Source organism: Kogia breviceps, chromosome 19 (genome assembly GCF_026419965.1).
Source record: "Kogia breviceps isolate mKogBre1 chromosome 19, mKogBre1 haplotype 1, whole genome shotgun sequence".
In the NCBI taxonomy this organism is placed as follows: Eukaryota; Metazoa; Chordata; class Mammalia; order Artiodactyla; family Physeteridae; genus Kogia; species Kogia breviceps.
Genome location: NC_081328.1, coordinates 2,876,017 through 2,903,017, shown reverse-complemented (window position 1 = coordinate 2,903,017; position 27,001 = coordinate 2,876,017). Strand labels below are relative to the sequence as shown.

General features: G+C 44.4%; 1 protein-coding gene across 6 annotated transcripts; it reads right to left on the bottom strand.

The window, feature by feature from the left end:
- Positions 1-258: 258 nt before the first annotated feature.
- Positions 259-27,001, bottom strand: TVP23C (trans-golgi network vesicle protein 23 homolog C). Of its 6 annotated transcripts, XR_009332652.2 has the most exons (11): positions 26,838-26,986; positions 23,394-23,476; positions 22,064-22,208; positions 17,775-17,864; positions 16,418-16,549; positions 11,695-11,823; positions 10,200-10,329; positions 8,923-9,080; positions 6,948-7,038; positions 1,868-1,909; positions 259-381 (listed from the first exon to the last, which is right to left on the bottom strand). XR_009332652.2 is itself a non-coding variant. In XM_067022008.1 (8 exons), the coding sequence occupies exons 2-8, from the start codon at positions 23,933-23,935 to the stop codon at positions 10,303-10,305; spliced, it is 651 nt and encodes a 216-aa protein (XP_066878109.1). In that variant the 5' UTR covers positions 23,936-24,025; positions 26,432-26,665; the 3' UTR covers positions 9,146-10,302. The 6 variants fall into 6 exon arrangements, 4 of the variants coding, with proteins under 4 accessions (XP_066878109.1, XP_058904465.1, XP_066878110.1 ...); XM_067022008.1 differs by lacking the exons at positions 259-381; positions 1,868-1,909; positions 6,948-7,038; positions 8,923-9,080; positions 26,838-26,986 and adding exons at positions 23,891-24,025; positions 26,432-26,665 and having other exon boundaries at positions 9,146-10,329; XR_010838327.1 differs by lacking the exons at positions 259-381; positions 1,868-1,909; positions 26,838-26,986 and adding an exon at positions 3,941-4,323 and having other exon boundaries at positions 6,948-10,329; positions 23,394-23,823.

Sequence of the window (27,001 nt, the reverse complement as noted above, 5' to 3'; positions counted from 1 at the left end):
GAAGACAAATAGCACCAGTGGCTGGAAACGGGTGCCGGCAGAAACCTAACAACAGAGACAGCGTGCACCCAGCGTTCTACAAGGACCCCCACCCGGCTCTCAGTGGTGGCAGCCGCCCGGCTCACGGCCCCAGCTGGCAATGACCGTTAGTTACTTCACCTTCATTTCTGCTGCTCAACCCAGGGGGCCCCAAAGGAAGTAGCATGTGACTCAAGACACTGAAAATCTGTACCTCTCCAGGTCTACAGTTCAAAGTTCACTTCCGCCCAGGCTGTTGGAGCGTCAGTACACAGTCAAATAAGGTTGGTTGGGTGCCGCCGGGTGCCTGGCATCGGTCAACAAGAAAGAGAGCCTCGTGCTGTCACAGCTGTTTGCAGACCACTTGGAGAAGAGTGAGGGTTAGTTTTAGGTGTCAAGTTGGCCAGGCTACAACACCCAGGTCTTTAATGAAACGCTAATCCAGGTGTTGCTGTGACAGTATTTTGTAGGTGTGGTCAACGTCCACAATCTGCTGACTTTACGTAAAAGAGATTTTACCTTTGATAATGTGGATTGGCCTCATCCAATTAGTTAAAAGGCCTTAAGAGCAAAACTGGGTTTCCAGAGGAAGAAGAAAGTTGGCTCAAGACCACAACATCAGCTCCTCACCGAGAGTCCCAGCCTGCTGTTCTACCATACTGACCAGGACTGGCCGGCTCCCACAGCTACATAAGCCAATTCCTTGAAATAAATGTGTGTGTGTGTGTCTGTGTACATGCACTAGATAGGTAGATATAGATATGGAGAGAGAATTTATTTCGAGGAATATACGCATAAGATGTAAATATAGATATAGATCTATAAATATAATCTACATTTATATCTCCGACTGGTCTGTTCCTCTGACTGGTACAAGGAGATTCACACACACACAAGGCATCACTAGCCAGCGTCCTACGCGCTGTGATTGGGGGAGCATCACGTGGTACTTAACAGCGTAAGCCTAAGTCGGACCCTCCAGATCTGAATCTTAGAGCCATCACGCACTAGATGCACCATGACCTTGGGTCGATTCTTATGTTCTGCAAGCCTCAGTTTCCTCACCTGTAAAATGGAGATAGCATCTTCCTCCTGAGGTTACTGCAAGGGGTCAAAGTTCCCCTGCCTCGCCCAAGAACACGCCGCTAGGAAGTGTGAAGCCAGGACTTCAACTCAGGAGTGTCTGCCTCCAGTGCTCGGCCCCTAACCCTCTGCCATCACCTTCTCCTTGGGGATTACACTTCAGCTGTTTCTTCTTTAACACACACTCTGCGCAAGCCAGCCCGCATGTGTTGTTACAGCTTCAACTCTGCTCTACAGAGATGCCTCTTAAATTCATAGCTTCTGCCCAATCCTAAGGTAGAATTCCATGCTTCCATTGCATTCTGGTACTTGGATGTGACCACTGGCTTCAAACCCAGCAGACTTAAAATTCAAACTCATTATATCTTCCCCTGCCACTGACCAGTCCTGGCTTCATCTCTCTCTGGTTGTATGACCCTGGGAAAGCTACTGACCTCCAAGCCTCAGAGTCCCTATCTGTTCAATGGGGGGAGGGAGGTGGTGATGTGAGGAAGGCAGACACATATCCTGTATGTGGTACCTATCTCGGGGTCTGGTACATTGTAAGCACTAAATATATGATTGTACTTAGTCATTCGGCATCTATTCATTCATTCCAGGAAAACTATCATTTCCCACTAAATCAAGTAAATAAGATGCTACAGTATGGCTGTTTCCTTTCCATTTTATGTTGGCGTATTGCCATCTAGTGGACAGTGCACAAGTTACAAGCAAAAGAGGAAAAGGGCGCGCAGAGAAAGGCGATAATCCTAAAAGAAATGTTTACCGTGAAGACTGGTCCATAGCATTGTTGGATTTCAACAACTATCTGAAAAACATAAATAACAAGATGTGCTCTGAATAGAAAATAAATTGTAAATGAACACTACAGTAAGTTACCAGCTTATAATCTTACAATCTCTAATCTGTTCTAAGCAAAATAAAAAATAAAAGAATCAGCATTCTCTCCTGCAAATGACAGCTTTTCTCCATTTGAATTTTCCATGTCACATATCGGATGGGAATCTAAATCATAAGGAAGCCACTCAACCAGGGCTTAGACCTCCTGACTGCTCTACCTTTAACTAGCTAAGCAACTCTGTTTTCCTTTCTGAGTATGTTACCATTACGGAGTGCTTACCATATGCTTTGGACTATGCTGAATATTTTATATGGATTATCTCACTTAATCATTAAATTATTAATAGTGAACCACTAGTAATAATGATTATTGAGTTTTTTATTTCTCTCTTCAATCCTCTGACCTTTTGCTTCATGCATTTTGGACCTCTGTTGTCAAGTGCATATATGTTCATTATTGTTATGTCTTCCTGATGGATTGACCCTTTTATCAGTATGTAATGTCCTTGTCGCTTGTAACAATTCTGTCTTAAACTCTATTTTGAATGTGTCATCTGACCTCATGGTTTCTAATGAGAAGCAAGCTTTTAATCTCATTGAGCATCCTTTATATGTGATGGATTGTTTTCTCTTGCTGCTTTCAATATTCTGTCACTGGCTTTTGACAATTCAACTATGATGTGTTTAGATGTGGATCTCTTTTGAATTTATCCTTAGCATTTGTTGCACTTCTTGAAAGTGTAGATTAATGTAGGGTTTTTTTTTCCTAAGTCTTTCATGAAATTTGAGGAGTCTCCAGCCATTAATTCTTCAAATATTCTTTCTGCCTTTCTCTTGTCTCCTGGGACTCCCATAACATATATGTTGGTATGTGTGATGGTCCACAGGTCCCTTAGGCTATATTCACTCTTCATCCTCCTTTCTTTCTGTTCCTCAAACTGCATTATTACAATTGTCCTATTTTCAATTATTCTTTCATCGGACTGTTGAACTTCTCTAGTGAATTTTTCATGTCAGTTACCATACTTTTCAGTTCCAAAGGTTTCTATTTGCTTCCTTTCTATAAATTTTTAATCTCTTTACTGATAACCTGCATTTTGTTCATAGCTCATTTTCCTACTTTTAGTTCTTTGCCCAAAGTCTCTCTTAGCTCTTTGAACATATATGACAGCTGATTTAAAGTCTGGGCTTCCTCAGGGAAGGTTTCTGTTGAATTTTTTTTCCTGTGTACGAGCCATTGTCCTGTTTCTTTGCATGTCTTACAATTTATTGTTGTTGAAAACTGGACGATTTCAGTAATATAAGGCGGCGACTCTGGAAACCAGATTTGTGGCCCCTTCCCTTTAATGCTTATTGTGGTGGTGGCTGCAGGTTTTTTAGTGACTTTCCAGAACTAATTCTGTAAATCCGTACTCTGTCATGTGTAGCCACTGAAATCTCTACTCAGTTAGCTTCGTCTTCAGCTAATAATCAGGCAGATACTTCCTTAAGCACCTGAAATAAGTCGTCTGCCTTTTGCTGAGGGGCTCATGTGTATTGGGGCACACCTTCAACACTCGAGAAGTTTACAACTCTACCTAAGCCTTTATTTCCTGTCTGTGCAGAGCCTCAAGACCATCTAGAGATGAGAGATTAGAGCCTTTTCGGGTCTTTCCTGGGCATGCAAATCCTGCACATGCATGTGACACGTAGTCGGGTGCTTGCAAATATACATATAATTCCCGTATATGTGGCCACTACAAAGCAGACCAATGCAGCTGCAGTGGTTTTAACTTGCAATCCAAATGCCATGAGCAACGCTGACATGAAAACTGGTGACCGTTTTCAAACTGGTGAGGCACTCTTGGTAAGGTACTGAAAGCACAACCTTCCTTCACTTGATAGTTGCATTTTTGGGTAAGTCAAGTGCTGCAAATCGGCAACAAAAAAGGACTTACAGTCTAAGCTAATTATTAATCAGTGTCAGTGCTCACCAGCTAGAGACCATGCGGAACAGAACTGTGGTTGAACCAAAGTGAGTTTATTAGCACTTTTTGCACAAGGAAGACCACCCACCATGGGGTGTCTCAGTACAAGGGCACTAGGATGGGCTGATCAGAGAATCTGGGCCTGTGTTAGGGGATTTCAAGCAGGGTTCCATGAACCATGGTTTTACTCCAGGCTGGGTGCTTCCAGAAAGCGAAGCAATTCTGAGTAGGTATCTTGGTCATTTTCACCTAGGTGGCAGGAAGGACAGAGTGGGCCAAGACCATACTCGGCAGAGCAGCAGAGTCTCCGCATAAGCCAGGAGAGGGGGATGTTGGCTCATGTTCTGTGGTTTGCACGGTGTTCTTGTTTCTATGTTCCAACACGATTACAAAGCGTCATTTTTGTCTCGCTGCCCTATGGTCACAGAGCAGCCTCGTCAGACGTTGGTGTCGTAGCGAATTACTCATGTTCAAAGAGAACACCAGAGCCTAGCTTAAGGGCCAGGCCCGCCTCCAGCTGGCAACTGTCAGGGGTTGCTTTTCCTTTCTCTTTATAGCAGGACTGTCGTGTACATAATTTTCATGGGACACATGGAAGCTATAGAGATGTAGGACAATTTGGGGTTGTACAGGACTGTCCTATGCGTTACAAGCTCCAGGCATCCCTAGCCTCCGCCCACTAAAATAACCAATCATCGTGCTAACCAATGAACACATTTACAAAAACACCCTCCCTTGGGGGTGGCACCACCTCAAGAGAACTCTTGACCGTGTAGGCTCTAAATATCCAAAAATCCAACCCCCAAATCACATTAAAGTAAGAATAAATACGTAAGAGTACAGCAGCCTATGCCCTCACAGAACTATTTCACCAAATAGTGCTTTAATGGCTTTGCATCAAAAGTTGGCTTTAAAAAGGCCGTCCTGGGCTTCCCTGGTGGTGCAGTGGTTGAGAATCCGCCTGCAGATGCAGGGGACACGGGTTCGTGCCCCGGTCCGGGAAGATCCCACATGCTGTGGAGCGGCTGGGCCCGTGAGCCATGGCCGCTGGGCCCGCGCGTCCGGAGCCTGTGCTCCCGCAACGGGAGAGGCCACAACAGTGAGAGGCCCGCATACCGCAAAAAAATAAATAAATAAATAAAAATAAAAATAAAAAGGCCGTCCAGATCCAAGGCTATTTATTCACTGTAGAAACGGTGCTGAGAGCATCAGCCACAGCAGCAGCCGGTGCCCTCCACATAAAGCCCCCATGAGAAGTATGTGTGTGGTGGGCGTTGCCAGTTTCCTACCCAGTGTCCCCTTCTCCTTTCTCCCCTAAGAAAACCTCACTTTTGCTCAGGGCAGCCATGTGCCCACCCTCATACATGCTTTTCCAGACTTCCATACACCTGGCTGACACCACTTTGGCCAATGAGATGTAAGCAAAAGTCTACCAGTGGTTTCTGAGAAAGCTTTTGCTTTTTTGCTAAAAGGGAACAGATAGGACAGGGACCTCCGCTCTCCTTCCTTGCTTATAAACAGATGAGTCATCTTCAGCTGTGACAGTCATCTTGTGACCCTGAGGCAATGAGCTGAGGAACTGTTTAGTAACTGCATCAACACCAGCAAGTGCCCCCTTTCAGACTTCCTTTGTAGAGAAACACACAAACCCTTTTTTTATTTAAGTCACTATTATTTGTGGAATTTCCTGTTACTTGCAGTTGAACAAATTACTAATAGAGAAAACAGTTAAACATCAGATAACTTAAGGAATAAGAAATGGAGGTTTATGTTAAGCCTTTGATGTTACAACCAAGTGGGGGGAAAAAAAAGTGTTCAGACTATGAGGGGTTTGAGTTAAATCTTCATTTTTCTTAGCAGGAAGCCAACAGCTATTATAGAAAGTTGATAAGTCAAGAAACACTGTACAAACAATAAGCATTTTATTTAGTATAGAAGTAAATACCCCAAAATACAAAACCTGCAGCAGTTGAAGACGTCTGCTTCTGGGGAGCAGAACTGAGGTGAGAGCGGGATAAGACTTGCATTTCTTTGTAGCCCTTCGGTTTTCTGACCATGACTGCTTTAATTATTATTTTTTAATTAATCATAGGGGGGAAAAGTTATATATAAGACTACATTTTTTCTTGGCACTAAATTTAACTTCTTTAGGAAGTGATAGAATTGCTCTTTTCCTTTTAGTTAACAATATTAAGGTTTTAAGGAATGCTTCCTGCTTCTCACAAGAATTTGATATTATTTCGACTTTATTTTTAATTGAAAAATGTATGTGACATATGATTTGAGAACGTGTTCCTCAAAACTAGGCAGACTTTGGTTTCACCTTCCCAGCAGTTGTTTGCAGCAAACAGTGGCTCGGGGGCTCCTTGGAAAATGGTAGTTAGGGCTGAGCGGGTGATTCCAGAACCTCCAAACCCGTTTCCTCTAGAGCAGCTCTGCTTTTGCTCATTATTGATATTCAGCTTTGACACAAGACTTAGAAGAAAGAGCTCTACCAGTTTGAACATCACTGCACTTCCACAAAAGTTAGCACCGCTGAACCTGACCTGCAAACATACTCAGTTTGACTTCACACGTTTTCTTTTTTCCTTTTAAAGTTTAATTTACCAACATTAAAAGACCAGATCTCATATAAACATGCAGGTTTTCCATTCCTCTTAAAAAACTGAAAACCCTAGCAACACAGGAACCACGCTCCTGAGTGGCCACAAGTGGCTGGAAATGAGAAGCTCCTGTCCCTTTAGAGGGAGGTGGACTCTCCTAGTTGAATTTTCACCTGGTCAACTTCACCTGTCTGTTCTGATTAGAACTGGTGATGCTGCACTAAGGGACCAGATTCCAATTTCTTTCCTTGCAAAAGGAAATAGCATGGAACAGTGAAGAAATTACTCAATTAGGACTTAAAAGCTTTCTGAGTATTACTTGTCAGCTGTGCACCTATATTCGTCAGAAGAGGCTATTACGTTGTGTTATGTTATAGAAACAAATTAACCAGGAAATCAAGTGACTTCACACACCAAAAGTTTATTGCTCACTTACGCCATTCGTCCAACAGGAGCAGGTGGGGGATTCTGCTCTACAAGCCACCCAGGGACCGAGCTGGCCGAGGCACCATCTCGAGCACCACTGGCTGCCACAGAAGGGAAGAAAGATTAGAGACTCTCACGTCAGTTTCACCTTCCTCACCCAAAAGCGATGCAGGTCACCTTCACTCACATCACACGGGCCGGAACTGATCTCATAGCTTCAGTTAACTAGGGAGCTGGTGGGAAGTACGGGAGAACAAAGGGAATACTGGGGGAGCACCACTGTCTCCACTACTTGCAATTGTCAGTAAATTATTTTACTTTTCTCCGTCTTAGCTATTCATCTGTAACATGAGGCTATTCACGATCTCTCCTTCTTCTAGAGGTTACTGGGGAAAATCAAATGAGGTAATAGACATAAAAGAACTCTGAATGAGCTCTAAAGAGTTGTACATATTTAAAGGACCACAGTACTGACACCACGGTGGACTTACTGTGCCACCACCTCCACACAACCCCACACACCCCTGCCTATGTTTCAGAGCTGTGGGCCAAACAACAGGCACACTGGCGCTACAGAATGCAATGTCACTTTCATTCTGAAGGCACCACTAAGTCAGCTCACCTGTGCTCAAGGCTGACCAGGGACGATGATAAAGAAAGCAACACCCGCTACCCTCAGTCTCTTCAAGTAGTTTTCCAGTCTCGAAACGATTAAAGTATGTGTGGCAGATTTTACTTTCCAAAGACGGCCGCTATGTCTCCTCCCCGTGAACTCAGGGGGACCTTAGTGGCCGCTTCAACCAGGGTATGGCAGAAGTGACACCATGTGGACCCCGAGACTAGTCATAAAAACGTCACACACTTCTCTGATTCCCTGGGGAAGCCTGTCTTAGACCCCAGCTGCCAGGCTGTGAAGAAGCCCAGATGAGCCTCCACAGAGAGACGACCCAGAGGTCACAAATGTAGGTGTTCCAACCAGCAACCTGGCTGAGGTTCAGCTGACAGCCACCATCAATCTCCAGACCCGTGAAGATGCCCCCAGATGTTTCCTGCCTCCCGGCCAGTGTGCAAAACTCAGCCTTCAAATCTCAGCCGAGCCCCAGACCGCAGCAGAGGAAAGCTGTCCCCACTGCGCTCCACCCAAATTCCTGACCCACAGCTTGTGTAAGCGTAAGAAAATGACTGTTTTACACTGCTAAGTTTTGGGGTGAATTTTTATGCAGCAACAGCATCTGGAACAGCTGGACTTGTTAGCATCTATAATGTTAGCTTAATTACCTCACAAAGAGCAAATATGTATTTGATGAACTATTACATCTCAAATACTATACTCATGGAAACAATTATGGGGGTTGCTGAAAATATACTGTATTGATAAGAATTCACTTAGGCTGCAGCAACAGAAAAACCAAAGCAATAACACTTAGACAAGACAGAAGTTTGTTTCTCGCTTAAAAATTCAGACGGGCAGTTCAGGGCTGCTGGCCCCATCAGAGGGAACTCAATCTCTACCTTATTTCTCTGCTGTTCTCAAAATGAGGCTTCCACCCCACTGTCCGTGACAGCTGTTCGAGCACCATCTAGTCTGTCTACATTTCAGCTAAGGGGGGTGAAAAGGGGAGGGGACGCGCATGCCGGCCTTCTAAGAATACTTCCTGGAAGCGTAGCCAAAGTGCAGCAGGAAAATCTGGGAAAAACCGTCTTTGTTGCCATGTCCTGGCTAATAAGTGGGAAATGAATAGAAGGGAAAAATGAATATTGGGGGATAAACAGTAGGTCCTGCCACGTGCATATTCCAAAATTCAATTCATATTTGGTTTAGGATTGCAGCCTCAAATAACAATAGTTACCTCAAGAGCAACCCCCCCATGAGACTCTCAGCTCTATAGGCTGACACCAGATCTTTCAGGTTAAATAAAAACATTTACTCAGCAACCACTTTCCTCACCAGACAAGTATAAATAAAATGGGAAACAAGCACTTACCAAATTAATGACTTAGTAAATTAATGATTCGTACGAAAGGAAAGGACATTTAGAGACAAATATTTCCTCTAAAATCAGTAATATGTCCTGATGGGTCTTCCTGTAATCAGTGTCTCCTTGGGCAAGTCAGTCAATAACCTGAAGTCCTGTTTCGTCACCTATAAACCAGCATCACACATAACAGGCTTGTCGTGAGGATCAAATGAGATTACGAGTGTCAAAGTGCTTTGTAAGCAGTAGAGTTTTATACAAATATAAAGTTATGCACCTTCAAAGCTATCACGCCAATAAGATACATTCAATTAAACAAAACTTCAAAAAATTTTTAACAATGTATAAATACAATCACAAAATAACCTATCTGCTGATTAAAACAAAATTTACAGTACCTACAACAGAATTTACAGACGCCTACAATAGCTGAGGATCGTTACATACATTGTTTTAAGAAATACCATTAATACAAATACGTGATTTACAATATCCCCATTATAGCAAGAAAAAAAATAGATTCGTAAAATAAAACGTCTTTTAGGCATTTACAATGCCAAGTATTGAAATGATTATTCTCACTATGACATAAGAATAATACTCTTTTAGTGGTAAAAGATTTCATTAGGCCAAGGACCACTGAAGAGCTTCTGGAAGGTTCCAAAGTAAAATCTGGCTATCTTTCCCCCCAAATAAATAGAACAGCAGCAATGCCTACGTATCCCATGAACATAAACTATGAAAATTCCTTTTATATTAAGTGGGCCTTAAGTACGTGACTCATTATAAATAAAAATAAACAAAATTTTAGAAACTAGTTAACACCAATAGCCCAAATTTGGTTTTTACCTGCCTGTAAACGCCTAGGATAAGAAGTCTCATCATGAAGTATATATTAAGTGTAAAATTAACAATTATTTCTCACTCTATATATAAGCCAAAGTGCTCACTCTTACCATGGAAGCGAAACCTAAAATAATCTACAGAAATAGTACGTAAACACAGAGAGTTTTGAGATAGACTAGGAACATCCTTCTTGCTCTGTGGATCGAAATGCAAAGGTCTCCATTCCATACGGGCGTGAACACAAACGCTTTTGTTCATTTAAGACACATGGATCTTACACGACTATGTGCATACACGTATGTACACCATGAACCGAATGTTAACACTGTTTCTAGCTACACCACACCTTCAAGCCCCATATGCTAGAAAGTAAAAACTTAATATGAAAACTACTTTTCCTTTTTTTTTTTTAAAGTAAACTTTAAAATGGAAAAACAAACCCAACACTCCTCTTTGCAATAGGTACTGAGTTCTAAAGGTTGAAAGTCAAGACCCCCTTCAGTTGTTCCCAATGGAAAGAACATGCAGGCTGCCTCACTCTCTTCAGGAGGTCTGATCGTCTCCAGTGGTCTGCAAAAGAGAAACAACTCCTTAACACTAAAAGCTATTTTACTTAACATACCAGATTTAAAGTGCTAGGAAAACATTTTGTAATTGCCAGCACAGCCAGCTACTACATTACCTGGCATCCTATGGCCCAATTATGTTAAAAATTACTGTCATGCTAGAGAATTAAAGCAATGGGTCCACCCAGATGTCCAGCAAGTCACTCTCATCTGAGCAGAGCATCACCAAGTGCCATGTAAGTCTACTGACCCTGTCCATGTATGTCAAGCTCAAGGTTCAAATTCACCTGAATGCTGGTAATCGTAAGGGAAAAACAACCTATTAAGCACACACTTGACAATTACCATGAGGTGGACCTTACCCAGCAAAGGTATACTGGGACTCTGCAAAAACCCTCAGGAGGAGAGTCATGTCCCTACAAGAATCTCTTAACTTTTATATAAGAGAAACTGTATAGAAAACAGCACTGGATTTCAGGAGAGCTGGGTTAAGCCCTAGCTTTGCACCACTTTGTTTCTGTATGTTCCTGAGAAGTCACTTAGCCTCTCAGGGCTTTAGTCACAAAGGTAATCCTTGAACCAGCAATATCAGTACCACCCAGGAACCTGCAAACACGCGACCTATGAGACTCGGGCCCAGGGCAACTAAATACGAAACTTTGGGGGTAGGACTGTACAATCTGAGCTCGAGCCCTCCAGGAGATTCTGATGCATGTCCAAGGCTGAGAACCCATAAGTGTCCTGTAATAACGTCACCTGCCCAACCTACTGCAAGAACACAAACACGAGACATCACTCATACAAACACTTAATCGATTTCCCAAAGGTTTTACCAATTACTATTTACCTATGAATATCACTTACCCCATGGAAAACTCCGATTTAAATCTTCATATCGGGCAACTATAGTAAAACCTACACATTCTTCAAAAACAAACTGAGTACTTTATAAAACAATCTTTAATGATACGGTCTTATTATGTTTCTAACTTGTTCTTACTATAAACCCTAAAACCATACAATATATTGATACATTCTTCAAAACTGTTCATCTAGAGCCACCGGAAGTAATGGAAAGCAACTGAACTTCAGCTAATTTTTTAAAAAAGTTATTATCAATGAACATTTATCCCTCTGGTTTTAAAATAATTTCAGGATATCGACAAAACATTTCTGGAATGCCCTAAAAGCCTCCAAAGAGAAATTAAAATAACTTTATCATCATCATGTCATACTTAAATAAGTACATCCCTTTAAAAAACTTTTTTTTAAGTACTTCATAGAAATTAAACTCTACAAGAGTTAGAAATCATCATTGCATTAGTCACTGACCACATCCAAATTACCCTGACATCCAGAAAACACTTACTTGTCTTAAAAACTGCTTTCCAAGGTACGACGTAGCCATGCTGGTTAAATCCTTCCTGCTGCCCACTTTGCACCTGATGTAGCCATACAGGTTGGCCCCTTGCAGCACCACACCCATGATAACCACCGCCTGGGAGAGGGGAATAACCGACAGTTACGGGCCTGACGCTGACTGACCGTCTCTCTGCCATAACCAAAACGCGGAGACTGTCTCGGGGAAGAGCAGGAAGAGGAAGCTCTGCGAAGGGGGGTTGTGGCCGTGAGACTCCTGTGCGCCCTCCCTCCCAGAGCAGACCCATCCAACACGCGCTCTGCACCACCCAACAAGCACCCGTCAACACACTGCTCTGTGCCAGCCCCGGGGGTGCAGTGGGGGGGGACCACTCTCTAATATTTTCCATGGTTCTGTGAGTAAAGATATTAAAAAAGTAAATGAGACTCAGAAGGGGCTCAAATGTTAACTATTTCCTTAAGAATTCCAAAAGAATGGTCAAGAGATAGATCAAGTTCAACACCCTGAAAGCACGCAGAGCTGAGTCTCTGCTCTGTGCTAATGTGTGGGCAACAACTGGCTTCTAAGAAAGCAAACCGCTGCCTCAAGGTAGCAACCAACAGGGGTTTGCCTTCCGCGACAGGGAGATGTGGGGAAGGGCGCAGAGGGGGACACAGCACTAGGAAGAAATGCACTTCAGCAGAGTTGTTTCTTCCTTGTGGCCACAATCCTATAGGTGACCCCACTAAGACCGCTAAGGATTGAGAATAAGAAACACAAGCCTACTATGTAAATATTATTGAAGAAAAGTTAATTAGAACAACATGAGGGGATCCCACGGTTAAATATTCTACAAAGCTTTTCTGTAAAGGGCCAGATAATAAATATTTTAGGCTCTGCAGGCCATATGGTCTGCGTTGCAAATACTCAACTCTGCCATTCTAGTCCCAGAGCAGCCACAGGCAATATGTAAACAAACAGGCAAGGCTGTGTTCCAACACAAATTTACAAAAACAGGCGTAAGGCCAGATTTGGCCTGCAGGCCACAGTTTGCCAAGCCCTGTTCTAGAAAAAGCAAATGGTCTGAGAGGCAGGAGGACCAACGGTCATCAAGCCCATCACCACAGAGAACAGTGGGTGGGGAAGCTTGAGGGACGGGATGCCCCCTTCCTGCCCTGTGGTCTTAAAACAGGAGCCCAAACCACCTTTCACCCCCCTCTCCCTGCTCTGCTTTAGGGAAGCGGAAACACTGCCAGAGAAAGACTGGGCTGCCTCCCCAGAGAGAGGTAAAGGCTCCAGGGGCTCACAAACGATCTAAAGCAGGAGGGCAGAACCACGACAGAGCAACAAGAACTCCACTACATAAGGGAAGGAACCCGAGCAAGCCAGCCGAGGCAGCCGGCAGCAGGGCTGCGGTCCCCTCCTCACACCTGCGCCTTCAAGCGACCAAACCGCAGCTCACAGCAGAGCCCAGATGTCCCAGACAACAAGGAAGGCAGGCAAGGAGAACTCACCCACACGAAACCAACATAAAGAGAAGGTCTGGACAGAACTGCCACTGCAAACAGGAGCAAAATGGGGAGGGGAACAGGGAAAGGCAGCTACGCAGAACCACAGCAAAAAACAAAAAGAAGAAAGGAACACAGTATGCAAAAGGCAGGCGAAGAATCCATTCTAAAAAGAAATAGAGTCCACCAAAATAAAAGCATTCCTGAAGCATACGTCACCCTACAGAAGAACCTAAAGATAAGAATTCAAAGAGAATGAAGGTAAGACAAGACACCAGAAGGAGTTGAAAACGGAGCTGCCAGAGCTCAGGAAACGCAGAGAAGGGCTTGCTAAAGCAGTCCACTCCGCTCTCCCTGGCACTCTCCACTGTTACCTTGTATCACCTTTCTAACAACCCTTATTTACTGTCTGTCTACACTCTGCTCCACTAGAACGTGGAGCTATAGGAGCAGTTATCTTGCTTATCAGGCCCTTTCATATCCCCAGCTTGCCCGGGACAGCTCCGGCGGCGTATGGCCGACTCTTGTACAAAGACGTGCTGAGTGACTAACCAGACAGGAAAAAGATGAGAGATGAAAGCATTTAAGATGCTAGATGGGAACAGATAAAAATGATCCAACACAGAGGTAACTGGTGCCTCAGAATTAGAGACACCAAAAAAACAGAACATAAATAAATGTAAAGACAACAGAAGATAATTTTCCAGATTCAAAGCAAAACCTGTGCCTGCATATTAGAGGGGCACACAGTTTCCAGAAAAAGCAATACAGAAAGATAAACACAAAGACAATCTGGTTATGTATGCTATTTTAAAACTTCAAGAATGATTAACAAAAATTATTTGTCCAGGGAGAAAAATAATTCACTCCCTTACATGGAGGTTAAGTAAGCCAGGCCTCAGATTTCTCTACAATATTCAATATTAGAAAAATGAAGAAGTAATGTCTTCTAAATGGTGAGATAAAAAAGTTGTGACCCAAAAATATTAACTTAGCCAATTCTTAGTCAAGAATAAAGAATCTTTTTTCAGGAATAATGAAATAAAGAATTTATTCAAGCATAAAGAGTTTATTCAGAAAGAAAAGAAAAAAGAAAAGTTTATTCAAGAATAAAGTCAACAGGCTCATATTCTTAAACAGGACAGAGCCAAAGGAAAATAACACCCACAAGTTTTTTGAAAAAAATCACCCAACAATGAAATTCAGCCAACCAAGAGGTAAAGGAGAAGCTGCAATAAAAGAAATGAATCAATTTATTTAAAAGTAGATCAAAGACTGAACAACCAGTAACAAATATCATTTCAAAAGGTAACTGTTATAAACCTTGACAACAAAAAGAACACTGGAACAAACAAAGCTCAGGCATAGAAAGGGAAGACACAAAGGAGGGAATATAAGAGTGTTTATTTCATTCCCTTTCTAAACAGTCTCTAAGTCAATAAACAGAAGTATATTAATTAAAATAACTAAAGTAAGAGGACAACCAACAAAAATCCAGAAGTGGAAGCAGGGAGGAAAGGTGGGAGAAGGCATGAATGTTAACTTTACATCTTTCACAGCAGGAAATCAAGACATTAAATACATTTCTTAATTCATGAAAGAGGGTTATGTGATACAGATAACTACTAGAAAAACTAAAAACAGAAAATAAACATTCCAAATCTCAAAAGGGAAAGTATTTATGTACGTGTATGCACAAAGGAAAAGAGAACCTATACAGTGAACTAGACAAGGAAATATTAAAAACAGGGGAAAAAACACAACTAAGGCCAAAATACATCTGATAACAGTAAGTATTAAGTGAGATAAAACCAATTATTAAAAGAATAAGACACACAGTTTGGGCTAAGTGACAGATGATATTTTCCAAAGATGGTAGCAACTGTATCTCCACATGCTCTTCTAGAACCTTCTTACTCCCCCATCAAGCTGTAGAGCCTAATTTCCATTCTCCTGAATATGGACGGGTGCCAAAAGTGATGCTGTGGGCTTCCCTGGTGGCATAGTGCTTGGGAGTCCGCCTGCCGATGCAGGGGACGCAGGTTCATGCCCCGGTCCAGGAAGATCCCACATGCTGTGGAGGGCTGGGCCCGTGAGCCATGGCTGCTGAGCCTGCACGTCCGGAGCCTGTGCTCCGCAACGGGAGAGGCCACAACAGTGAGAGGCCCGTGCACCGCAAAAAAAAAAAAAAAAAAAAGTGATGCTGTGACTGCTGAGGCTAGGTGGTTGTCGTGGGCTGAACTTTGTTCCCCCAAAATTTATGTTTACATATATATATAATCCCAGGACCCCAGAATGTGACTGTATTTGGAAACAGGGCCTTTAAAGAATTAAGGAAAAATAAGGTCACTAGGATGGGCCCTAATCCAATATGATAGGTACCCTTATAGAGGAGATTAGGACACAGAGATGTACAGAGAGAAGACCACATGAAGACACTGGGAGAAGACAGCCAACAAGCCAAAGAGACAGACCTCCAGAACTGGGAGAAAATAAATTTCTGTTGTTTAAGCCATCCAGTCTGTGATACTTTGTTATGGCAGCCCCAGCAAACTAATACAGTTGCACAAGGTAACAGAGCTTGTGAGCTACAACACTCTCAACGGGAGCTGCGACCCTCCAAGTCTAACTGCCATGAGGCCAGCAGACTGTAATGAAGCCCCAACCAGCAATGTGGAAAGACCGTGTGAGAGGCCATGGGACCCCATAAAGAGGAGAAGCCTCACCAGCCCCCAGCCACTGTCTGACCACAAGTACAAAAGATCCCAAGCCAGAACTTTCCAGACAAGCCCTTTCCAAACTTCTGAACCAGTGAAACTGCGAGAGATCATAAAATGACTGTTGCAATAGACACCCAGGACAGGTTACCAACCAGTATTTTCAGAAAAGACCACTCTGTTAGTTCCAAACCAAGCTAAGCATGTCTGGAGTATACTGACCATCCCCGACCAACAAGATTATGTGATAAATGCGGTAACCATCACTGAACAAGATGGGCTAAATCAAATTCTGCTAAGCACTTGGAGAACTGGTGAGATGGAGTCTTTCACAGGACTCTGCTCTCTGCACTTAGCGAAAAGCAGAGTTGAGAAACCAAACTTGGGAAATACATGATGAAGCTGCCTATTCAAGACAGGGCCCTGATGCTAACACAGGTGGTCGCTTATTATGACTGTCCCTCAGCCACCTCAGTGGGCTACTGAGAGCTCCACACCGATACTCACCAACCACTTCACTCTGAAGGAGAAGAGGGCACTAAAGGCAAATATTACCCACAGCACTGGACAGGCAATGAGTCCTAACCAGAAGATTCTTGATTCAGCCTCTGAAACAGTTTTACTGTCTTGAGGAGAGGCCTGCAAAAGAACATGAATTTCATAACCAATGTTCTGGGATATTTACCAGCAAAAAGTTTAATATTTTTAATGAAAAACCCCCTACCCTCAAATTCAAATAAATTAATACAGACAACTCAAGTCCCAAGTTATAACTCCTACCCCCCACCCCACAATCCCCCTCAAACAAAACAGCAGATCTACCACTACTGTAATTTTTGGAACTGATCTTAACATACTTTGTTTTAAATCGAGAATGTTCCATTTTCAGGGCAGAGTGGACAGTTTGTCACACCCAAGACAGTAAGGGTGGCCTCTAATAGGCTTCTAGTCAATCCTTCTTGCACTTATACTGATTATTCATAAGCAAGCTTTGAAAGATGCCTTCTTAGCTGAGGATTCAGGAAATCAAGGCTACGGTCATCCTGGAGGCTAAAAGGTCAAGTCAGGGTCCACAGGAAGAAATGGAGTCAAGGGATTCCGGACAATGACCAGAGCGTCTCAGCAACACCCAGAAATTTAAAAGGGTGCTGAGTGGTCTCCAAGGTAGAGTTTACAATAGAAAGGACTATGGGCTCTCTGAGCACAGCGCTGCTTTCCGAGGAGCCCCAGTCGGGCCCTAACAAGCAGAAGGGAAGCAATTCAACTGGTGTGCTGTCTCCAGGAATTCCGTCCTCTGGCTCCCAAACTGACTTCCACTACAGATAAGCAGGCTAACCCAAAACAGAGCAAGGTCCCCTAGGTCTTCTGAAGGCGCAGGCTGAAGAACAGACTGCTCTCTGCTTAACTCAGATTTTCTATCCAGCTGTAAACCTCCTCTTTCTTTCTCCTGCTCCTGAGCACGAGTGGAGGAGGACCCCAGGGGCAAGGACAGAGGGAGCCACTGGAGGGAGCTACACTAGGCAAGGCACACAGGGCCGAGGGTCCCAAACAGAGACCCTTCAGCAGCAGCCCCTGGGAGGCAGCTAAGCATGCGGCATAAACCCTGAGCCCAAGCCCTCTCAGAGTTCTTTCCTGACACGGCCTGTTTCCAGTCGGAACTAAAGAGAAACGCACGGCAAGTTTAGAAGGCCATCTAGTCCTGTGCTATACCATGCCAAGCAATCTGGGGCAGTCCCTTATGTGTTGATGCATCTGAAGTGTTTAGGTAATTGACCCTTAAATACTCAAATGTATCTACACATAATTTTTTGAATGATGCTCAAAAAACAAAACAACAACAACAAAAACCACAAAGGCAGTTTACCTTCCTGGACTCAAACACCCAATGGCTTTTTCCGTCTTCATCAATATGATTCCACCAGCGCAGGCCAACCATTAGTCTACCTGTGACATTCTGGTAAAGATTAATATATGCACACACATTTTAAAAACATTATTTACAGGTGTACCATAACATCGTATCTTAGTGTAACAGTTCACAAACAAGAAATCATCAGCTTTCCCGCCATAATATCCAGTTAAAGACCACTACGTACCAGGCCTGGACAAAAGAGTAAATAAAATGGCAATGGCAGGCCCCACAGGGGCAGAGGTGACAGGGCCAGCACACCCATAAACATTACCCTTCTCTTCCCTCGTGAACTCTTGTCCTTTCTCCAGTTCCCTAATGTGTTTCTAAACCCCTTGCTCTTTAGCTACTGGGACCTACTTTTTCCTATATATCCTGACCACAGCTACATATACTTTATAACTATGTATCTCTAAAAAAAGGTTATGACTGAATACTGTGTCCCCCCAAATTCATGGGTTGAAACTCTGCCCCCACCCCATCACCAAGTGACAGTATCAAGAGGGGGCCTCTGGGAGGTGATCAGGATTCGATGAGGCCACTGGGGCGGAGCCTTTGTGAATGGGAATAGTGTCCTCATAAGAGTCAAGAGACAGCTTTCACCCTCTCTCTGCTCTCAGTCCTGTGAGGATACAACGAGACATCAGCAGTCTGGAACTGCAGGAGGGCCCTCACGAGAGGCTGACCGTGCTGGCACCCTGATCTTGGAGTTCCAGCCTCCAGGACTTGGAAAAATACATTCCTATTGTTTGTAAGCCACCCAGTCTCTGGTATTCTGTACAGCAGCCCAAACGAAGACTATGGTTATAGCCACTGACCTTCATTCAGTACTTGAAATGCACCAAGCTCTTTCCCTCTTACTAATGTAACAAATTGCTTTGATAGCTTTCCTAACATAATGAAAGGAATACAGAAGAGAAGAAGAGGAGGAGCCTTAGAGACCAAATTTCGTTTTGTAGAAACACTACCAATCAAAGGCTAAGTAAAAGAGAAGAGCTGGCAAAGAAGACCGAGAACAGCCAGAGGTCTATTTTAGTGGCACTTTCAAATAACAGCTCTTAGAATAGTCTCAAACTCCTCCATTTTCCCATTTCCAATTCTTTTTTTTTTTTTTTTTTTTGCAGTACACGGGCCTCTCGCTGCTGTAGCCTCTGCCGTTGCGGAGCACAGGTTCCGGACGCGCAGGCCCAGCGGCCATGGCTCACGGGCCCAGCCGCTCCACGGCACGTGGGATCTTCCCGGACCGGGGCAGCACGAACCCGCGTCCCCTGCATCGGCAGGCGGACTCTCAACCACTGCGCCACCAGGGAAGCCCCCAATTCTTTACTTTCCGTTTTTGTCATTATTAGTTTATTTTCCGAATTTCTCTCAAGCTTATTATTTTTGTTTTTGAAACTTCTAGACCTCTAATAATAAAAGCCTTTTGTCTATTGTTTTTCCTCTGAATTCAGCTTTAGACACATTTCAAAAGTTTGAATGTAGATGATCATTATCATTAAGGTGTAAATAATCTATATTTACAGTTTTTATTTCCTTTTTAAGCCAAGATATTTAGCAGAATGGCTCTTTTTAAAAATCCCAATTTTGACAACCATTTTTTTGTTTTTTATTAGTCTCCAGTTCTGTTGTACTGGACTAGAAAATGTAGCTGCTTTGGGCAATTTCTTTGGATTTTCTTCATAGTGATATTTAGTCAACTTTTGTAAATGTTCCACAGGAACTGAACAAGAAGGTATTATGCCTCTATATACGGAGTTCCAAATACTGCTGTGAAAGTGACCTTGTTATTTCATTCAGATCCTTCAAACCTTATGTATTTTTTGTTGCTTTGATCTGCGAAGACAATGGTTTGTTAGACTTCTATCACAACAGTGTTCCTCCATCTTCTCTAGTGTTTCTAGTAGTTCTTCACTATAGTTTGATGTGACGTCATATTCTGTGAATGACCCTCACTGTGACTCATCAACTGACCTCTCTTGTCCCTCTGAACGCTGTCTTACTCTCAGTTCTGTTTTGTCTAATAATAATATAACGCCAAGTTTCTTTTTGTTCGAATTGGTCTTATGTTATCTTTGCCTTCTTTTACTTTTTCTAATGTTACAATTATAGTTAGATCTTTTGGGATGGACTTTGATTTTTGACCAAACCTAAGAATATTTATCTTTAAAAAGAGGGTTTAATCAAATTACATCTACGGCTATAACTAATTTGCTACTGCTCCCATCCCCTTGCACTCTGCCCTGTGATATTTCAGGTTCCTGGACACTTGCTTTGTTTTCCTTCTCTTGATGTATATTTTAGTTGCTCCTGTCTTCTCCAATGTTGTGGAAGACACACAAGGTTTTCAATTTTACTAATAGTTACCATAAAAATTTGAAAACAACTATTTATTCTTTTTTTTACTATATTTCTCAAAATAAAGAATAAGACAAAAGCCCCATATGGGTTATAACATTTAAGTTCTTTGCAGTTTTAAGATAACTTTATCTTATTTATCTCTTATTTTTTTAATAATTATCTCTTCTTTTGACAACTGCCTTTAGATTTATAACTATGACACACTGCTGTTCTAACTACATTCAGAACCCTGCACACCCCCTTCCCCAAGTTCATTTAATAATTTCCCCATTCTTGACTTCTTAATTTCATATCTCAATTGTCTGCATATCTGTAAGTAATTCTGCCACAGATGAAAGGGTATTTTTTAAGCCCTTGTTTTTTTTAAAAAAAAATGTTATCAGAAAATATACTTTCTGGCCACATTTTTTTTTTTTTTTTTTTTTTTTAAATTTCGTGGTGCTGCGGCTTGCATCCCAGTATCTCAGTTCCCTGACCAGGGATTGAACCCAGTGTATGGAGTGAAACCCTGGAATCCTAACCACTAGGCCACCAGGGAACTCCCTCTGGCCACATTTTTTAAAACTCTAAACCCACAAGGATCTAATTATATAATTTTTGGAAATTACCAGGAAGAACTGACTGAAGGTGGTGTTCTATTTGGCTAAGCAGAAATTACATGAACAACAAAAAGAAATGTTCCTCAAAACAAAACTGTGACCTGGATACAGTAAACACTTTAGAGCATAAAGCAACAGAAGAAATTCAAAGAAATACAAGGCAAAGAAGACTGTACAAAAGAAAAGCCTACAGGAAACAGACCTTTGTAATCTTTATTCTCAGCATTTTGTGGCCTACGGAAACTGGCCATCACCAAGCCAACCACTTCTCATATCTGTAACACTCAAAAAGATCTAAAAATGGCTGGGTTGGTGGGCGTGAGCAGACCTGTAACATCTTCCTGGTTTTTGAATCGATATACATATCTCACATTCCGAAAGTAGCTTTTGCCTTTTGTTTTGCCTTCAATTTTCCCCCTACCATTTTATTATGAAAATTTCCAAACACAGAAAAGTCAAGTTTTACGGTGAATACCCATATACCTATCACCTAGTGTCTCCATGTAGTATTTTACCATAGTTACTTTATCACACGCCCCTCTATCTATACACCTCTCTCTCCATCCATCCATCCCTCTACCTACCACTGGCTCTGAGTTTGAACCATTTCTTACACTCCTTTCTATCCCCTGCAACAGGACCCCTCAGCCTCCGCACCAGCCACATTTGGGGCCGGATGACGCCTCGATGTGGCGGCTGCCCTGTGTGTGCACGTTAAGATACTTAGCAGCATCCCTGGCCTCTACCCGTGTGATACCAATAGCACACTTCCCCCACCCCCAGTTGTGACAACCGAAGATGTTTTCAGATACTGACAAACGAATGTGCCCATGGCGGGGCAAAACCGGCCCTGGCTGAGAAACACTGGCCTCAAGCTCAAACAGGGGCCTTTGCAATGGTCAGTACTTGAGTATTTGTGGACAAACTACCCTGGGGTCTTATCTAGAAATCACACACGGCATAGCCGGAGGTGATCCTGAAGCAACACCAGTGGTGAGGATTGACGCAATACGTGTAGTCTGTAGCTGCTGGTCACATTTTTATTTGTTTGTTTAACTTTAAAGCTGATGCAGGTTAACATAAAGCACAGACAAGTCAGTAAATCTACACGTGATCTGCCACAACTGGCACTTTGACACAGGTGAGGCCTAAGGTAACAAAAAGATAAATTAACACCAATTGGAAATGCTAAGTGTCTTTTTTTTTTTTTTTTTTTTTTTTACTGTTTACACGTCATTCAATCTCATCATATAAATACGATTTTAAAATAAAAACAATCAAACCTACCTTGACTGCCCAAAAGTCACATGACAACAACAAGATAATTGTCACCATACAGGCAATAAAGCTGCTGCTGAACAATTCACAGAGAAGATAGACTATAATTGCACTGACTCGAAAGAATAAATGGAAAAATGATGCCACTGGGTGTCTGAAAACCAAAACATAATAAAAGAAATGCAATTACATTTACAACAGGTACTGCAGATGTAGATGAGAATGTTTCAGCCATAGCAGAACCATGCAGAGTCTTGCCAAAATAAAGATGACTTGAGGAAGAAGCAAACTGCCTACCTCTCTTTTTTCATAAGTCCCATTATTTGACTAGGCCCTGCTGTCACAGAAAATACACTATGTAAATGTGACTTTAACACCTCATTGATTATAAACTTTCACAAAATACATAATAAGAAACTTTATCAAGCTTAGAGGAATTAGGAAACTACACTCTTAGGACTGACTCCTATTTTCACATGTCTAAAAATCATGCCCTAAGAATTTCTAGGCCCTCAGAAATCACTTCAGGCATTGAGACAAAGTAACCATCAGGCACAGTTGCTGTTTTATCAACAGCTTCGTTGTGATATAATCCACATGCCACACAATTCCCCTATTTGAAGGTATCATTCAGTGATTTCTGGTATATTCACAGAATTGTGCAATTATCACACAATCAATTTTAGAACTTTTTCATGACCCCAAACATAAAGCCGATACCCATGGGCAGTCATCCCCCATTTACCCCAATCCCAGCCCTCTCCAGTCCTAGGCAACCACTAACGTACTTCTCGTCCCTATAGATTTGCCTATTCTGGACATTGCACATTAACAAAATCATATAATATGTGGTCTTTTGTGATGGGCATCTCTAACTTAGAGATGTTTTCAAGGTTCAGGTAGAATCTGATTTCATCAAGTGAATTTCTTTAGCGATAGTAACTAAGTTTGGAATATACATATATTTGGCTTGATATTCTCATATTAGTTGATACAAAAGATACAATTCTGAAATTTGCATAATAAATCAAAATGTAATATATCTACAGAAACTATCTAAATGGTGCATTCTTGGTACAAAAGTCAGAATTAAAAACACCAGTGTTCAAAAATTTGGATTTGCAAATTTGAAAACTCAGTATTGAGTAAAATGCCATATGTCAGTCATTCCCAGGGAAAACGTGAGACGTCACCTCATCTCAGACTAAAGAGCAAAGCAGCAATACACAATATTCACCAGCACATCACAACCACTCTGCCCGGAACCCCGTCGCTGGCACCAGGCGATGGACAGAACAGCACCAGACACTAACCCGAGCCTTGCAACGTATCGTCGTACCTGATTTTGGACTTTTTTGGTCTACTAGTTGTCTCCTCTTCTGCATCAAACAGTGAAACATCTTCAGTGTCATCATTACTGTCCTGATAGGAAAAGCAAACGTTCATGAAGCAGAATGAAACTCCGTGTTGCATGCCTACTACATGCAAGGCAGCACGCTAGTCAATACGGAAGACGACGGTAGGACGAGGTCACGGCCACCTGGAACTCACAGCCTAGGGAAGGGGCGAGGGCAGGTCCCTCCCCCAACACTGATCACCTGGCCAAACCCCACGTGGCAACCCAAGCACCTGCGTCTCCATCCCACCCAAGAAGCTGCCAAGCGCACACTCAATGCAGCCACCCTCAGGCGGCTCTCCCAGGTCAGAGAAGGCCGAGGCTGCCGAGATAAACTCACTGTCTGGCTCCTCCACAAAATCATCTGACTGCAGCCCTGTTTTCCCGACCCCTTCCCACAACTCCGTCCCTTTTTCTCCAAGGCGAAACCAGCTACTTGCAGTCAGAATCCCTTCTCTTCCCGCCTCCTTGGGGGCGTGTTCCATCCCTATTCCCCTTTATTTAGTTTCCTGTATCTTCAGGTCTTTCTGGTAGATCTTTCTCATCAGCATACAAGCTTCTTCAGGTGTCCTTTACTGCGTGAAGAGATGTTTTAAAGTCCTGATGCTGAATCTCCCTTCTGTCCTCTACTTCCCTTCCCTCCTCAACCTCAGGTCTCTAAGTGGTTCGCACCTCAGCTCACTGCAACTCACCCGCAGCCTCAGTCACGCCTCGCACCTTCACACCTCCAGCCCCTCCCCACTCACCTGCCATCTCCGATCTCACCCCCCTCTTCTGCAGCCCCTCGTTACCCAGAGTATCTCCCTAAATGGAGAGCACACCATGTCACCCCCCTGCCCAAGCTGCTCGGTGGCGCCCCTCCCTGTACAGGATGAGACTTAAATCCCTCAGGCACAACAAACCAGAGCTCAAGACAGCTCAGGACCTGAGGCCGTGCTCCCCTCCTGACAACGCTCCCTCCCACTGAGCACCGCCTGCTCCCGGGAAAACACTTCGGGCCCTCCCACCTCTCTGCCCTTCAGGTTTTCTCTACCCAGGAGCTCTTCCCTTCCCCATCCCCTATGAAGCGGACCATTGGACAAACCCCAAAGCATCTTTCACCTTTCGGCTCAAACACTGCAACAGCTGAGAAACTTGCCCTGAAATCCCCAGGCGTCCCACTTCGCACGTTCCCACAGCACTTGGGCAAATCTCCACTTGAACAAGTATCTCGGGATACTCTTACCGCAGGTCTACTCCTCCTACCTCCTCCTAGACGCCAAGCTGCTGGAGGTCAAGTTCCGTCCCTGCACTGTAATAAATCCTAGTGTCGAGCAGGGCACCAGGCCCGGCGCTACAGTATCTGTTGAAGGCGTGAGTTAATAAACAAAGGAGCCTTACGACACGTGGCAGACTGTGACCGGTGCCAGAAGAAACGTGAGTGCAAGCAGCCGCAGAGGGAAGGGGCAGGCTGCGGGGAGGCTTCCAGGAGTTCACCTGCTGGGCCTCCTGAACCCTCGGGTCCCCTGACTAGGGGTGTCTGTTCACAGGCACAGAAGAGGGAACACACAGAGTATGTACGCAGAAAGCCCTCATTTTTTTTTAAAGATACATTCCACTGAAGTATTAATTAATTTATTTATTTTTGCCGTGTTGGGTCTCCGTTTCTGTGCAAGGGCTTTCTCTACTTGTGGCGAGCGGGGGCCACTCTTTATCGCGGTGCGCAGGCCTCTCACCATCGCGGCCCCTCTTGTTGCGGAGCACAGACTCCAGACGCGCAGGTTCAGTAGTTGTGGCGCACGGGCTTAGCTGCTCTGCGGCATGTGGGATCTTCCCGGACCAGGGTTCGAACCCGTGTCCCCTGCATTGGCAGGCGGATTCTTAACCACTGCGCCACCAGGGAAGCCCGAAAGCCCTCATATTAAATGAAACTGGAAATGTGGAGTAACAGCTGAAGCTAGAAAATGTAAAATGGATTCACATCTATGAGACCAGTACTCTCCACCTTGGCGACAGGCTAGAATTCTCTGGGGGTACTTTGGGCAAGAGGGGATGGAAACCAGTGCATAAGTAGAGGGCTCGGCTTAAGAATGCAGCACGGGGACTTCCCTGGTGGTCCAGTGGTTATGACTTCGCCTTCCAGCGCAGGGGGTGTGGGTTCGATCCCTGGTCAGGGAGCTAGGATCCCACATGCCTCGTGACCAAAAAACCAAAACATTAAAAAAAAAAAGACGCAATACTGTTTTCGCACAAATTCGATAAAGGCTTTAAAAATGGTCCACATCAAAAAAAAACAAAAAAAAAAAAAAAACGCTGCACAGACAGAGCAGTTACAAAAAACAAAGGCAGAGTAAACAGGAGATTATGAGGAAAGCTGGAGATGGCAGGCGGTGCGGACACCGATACCTTCCATCTTCTCAGTGAAACGAGCAGCAAGGCTAGGGGCTGAGAGCAGATCAGGAAGAAACGCTGAAGGTTTGAGGGAGAAGCCCTGGAGAGCAGCCTAGGTGGGAGGGAGAGGGGGCTACGGAGGGGGCAGGGTGACGACTGCCTGGCGGCCCTAAGGGCTCGCTTGAGGAGCCTGGCCACGCGCTTAAGTGGGAACAGTCAGTGCGGTGGTGTGTTTTTCTCCAGCCTCCTGCAGCCGGGGCGCAGCTGCAGACCATTACCGGATTTTCCCCATTCAGGTCACCTCCCCGGAGCGGTGCTTTCCGACCCTAAATCCCGAAGGTGTCCTATTCGCAGACACCTGCTATCACATTCCCCTGGCTCTGTGATCGCCGTGTGAAAACTACCTTCGGTCTTCTAACTTATCTTGCCTCCCCACCTCCGGCACCCTCCAATTCACGGCAGGAAATCGTCTGTTCGGTTCACAGCCCTTCCCCGGGGCCTAGCACAGTGCCTGGGCCACAGTAACCCCTCAAGAGGAAAAAACGCCTACAAAATCTAACTAAAAGTGTAACTTTTTCTAAAATAGTAAGAAACTACAATATGACTCTTACCAATCTCCGGTCCTACACGTGAGGGCTGTAATTAGCTCGGAGGGGCAGATGCGGTCACGGGAGTGGACCAGCCACCTCCAACGCTGCTGTGACAGCACAAACTTGAACGCGAGGCTTGGGGGGGGTTCCCTAATCCCACTTGCGGGGCGGCGGCCCGCCTCCCCTCGCCCGGGCACACACGGCGTCTCCGCGGCCTCCCGCCCGGGCGCGACCCCGCGGCCTCTCACACCCGCGCCGGCCCTCAGCGCAGCCCGGACCCCGGCCCCGCCGCCGGCCGCCCCGCCCGCCGCCCACCCGCTCCTCCTCGGGCTCGGGCAGCGGCCCCGGACGCTCAGCACGCGCCCCTCAGACCCTGCAGGCCCGGCCCAGCCGCCGCGGCCCTCTCTCCGCGCCCACGGCCCCTCACCTGCTGCAACATGGCGGCCCACGCCAGCCCCACTTCCGGGAGCCACGTCAGCGCCGCAGCCGCGGACCAGAGATCAGAACAGACGAGGCGGAGTCTCAACGGACCTGGAGGAGCCGGAGTAACATCAGCAACCCGACCCCACTTCCGCTTCCGGGCCCTAGGGG